General features: G+C 31.1%; 1 protein-coding gene across 1 annotated transcript in view; it reads left to right on the top strand.

The window, feature by feature from the left end:
* Window positions 1-1,002: 1,002 nt before the first annotated feature.
* The window catches only part of HELRODRAFT_184579 (hypothetical protein), a gene marked incomplete at both ends in the record, with an annotated part of 2,973 nt that continues 1,554 nt past the window's right edge, over window positions 1,003-2,421 (top strand). Inside the window, one exon of the mRNA XM_009014006.1 lies at window positions 1,003-1,005. Coding sequence (XP_009012254.1) covers window positions 1,003-1,005 — 3 coding nt within the window. The remainder of the gene's footprint in view (window positions 1,006-2,421) is intronic.

Genomic DNA, 2,421 nt, shown 5'->3' on the forward strand with positions numbered 1-2,421 from the left:
TAATTATTTTACTAAACATTTTATTTAGATTACATTATTTTATTTATATAATCTACATAAACTTTAGTTATTATGATATTTACAACAAGGTTAATTTATTTCACAATTTAATACATATTTTATTTTCTATATTTTCACATTTTACATTAGGCATTTACTTTAATTAAATTATATGTTTAAACAATATTTAGGCTCTGAAGATGGCATTACGCCGAAACAGCGCTGTTAGCTTTATTCCAGTTTTAGATAAATGTGAACTCAAACAATACCGCCTCGTTGAATGTCTTATAAAGAAGTTAATTAATGCAAAATGGGCAAACAATTTCAATGAAATTTGCATTTCTGATAACCTCGTTCCTAAATATATATATATATATATATATATATATATATATATATTAGGGATGCACCGAAGTTCGGCCCCGGCCAAAATCCGGCTTTTTTTCAAATCCGGTCGAATCCGGCCCCGGCCGGATTTAGGGCCGGATTTAGGGCCGGATTTAAGCGTCTATCAACTTTTAAAAATGTTATAAATAGAAAAAAAATTTTTATTGAATTCAATTAATTTTATGTCAATAAGTTTAAGGCTAAGCATACATGACACATAATGTCAACATCACTAATTGTGAGGTGACCTGGACAATTTTCTTTATGCTATAACATATGTTATGCATAAATTATAAGCTGATCTTTGTGTAAAAGAACTTGTGCACGTGTATATACTATATAATTGCATATGACGGATCATATAGCTACTTAATATATATTTATATATATATATATATATATAGATATCTGTCTCTCTTTATATATATATATTTCTCTCTCTCTCTATATATATATATATATAGAGAGAGAGAGAGAGAGAGAGAGACTCTATATATATATCTATATATTTATATATATATATAGAGAGAGAGAGACTCTATATATATATATATATAGAGAGAGAGAGAAAGAGAGAGAGAGAGAGAGAGATACATAAGCACATAATTTAAGAACATGGTATGTTAAAGGTTAGGCTAGGTATACATTACACATAATTACAACATCACTAATTATGCGGTGAGCTGGACAATTTTCTTTGTGCTTTAACATGGGTTATGCAAATGTGCATAAATTATAAGCTGATCTTTGTGTACACAATTTGGCATATCACACAACTTATTCATATATTTGAATTAAATAACTATTTGCTTGGTGTTATTTTTTGATGTTCAACATGTAGATAACCGTAAATGTGAGTATTTTTTCTAACGCATGTAAAATGGTAACTAAAATCCGGCCCCGGCTCTGGCCCCGGCTCTGGCCCCGGCCGGTTTTTGAATTTTAAATCCGGCCAAGTCCGGCCCCGGCCGGATTTGAAAAACCTGAATCCGGTGCATCCCTAATATATATATATATATATATATATATATATATATATCGTTGAATATGTTTGCCCATTTTACATTTATTAATTTTTCTGAAATTGAGTCAACACGATGTAATTGTTGCAATTCATATTTATTAAAAATTGTGTCATGTCTCGTGGCTAACAACGTTGTTTCGGCTAGGTGGTCATCATCAGAGCCTAAAATTAGTGAATTGTAAAAATTTTCAATAAAACAATGAAAGATAAATTTGAATTTGATAAGTTATAATTTAATATGGTAACATGCTATTGTGAAATATTAGATATAATTATAACCACATACCATATTATCAATCAATCTTCGTTTTGCGTCCAGAGACCCGGTTTCTTTGCCATCAACTTTTTGCGCCAAATTAGCCGATCAGTTGTATTCATTTCATTTAAATTAAGAGCTTTCATGACTTGCTCGATTATTTGCGACCAGGACTTCTTTGGACGGCCTTTGGGACGTGTGCCAGGTACTTCAACATCTGCATTCGTCCTTTATATCATCTAAACCAGCACGACGCAGGATTTCGGTAGATTTGATGTGGTTCTTCATACTAATTCGTTGCATCCATTGGAGCATTGTCAAAATGAACTTCGATGGAGATTGACTTTGTCAAAGTGTCCATCTAAGTTCATTTTGACAAAGTCAATATTTCCCTATATAAACAGCAGAAAGCACTGATGATGATTCAATCGAAATATGGCCTTATTTGCAGCATGAATTCGGAAAATAAGTTTATTTTGAATTTTAATAAACTAAACGTTCACCCAAAAACTTTAGTGAGAAATTTGAAAAAACGAACTACAAACATATTAACGCCAAACATTCGGTAGAATTTATAGAATATTGTAAAAATTATGGTCTATTACCAACATACATATATATATATATATATATATGGTAGCTGATTAACTGTTGTCTAAACTTCAGATGGTTCAGAATCAGGCTGCTAGAATGATATACCGCAATTTAAAATTTGATCGTGCATCACCAATTCTAAAGGAGTTGCATAGGCTGC

This window comes from Helobdella robusta, assembly GCF_000326865.2.
Source record: "Helobdella robusta unplaced genomic scaffold HELROscaffold_1279, whole genome shotgun sequence".
NCBI classification, from domain to species: Eukaryota; Metazoa; Annelida; class Clitellata; order Rhynchobdellida; family Glossiphoniidae; genus Helobdella; species Helobdella robusta.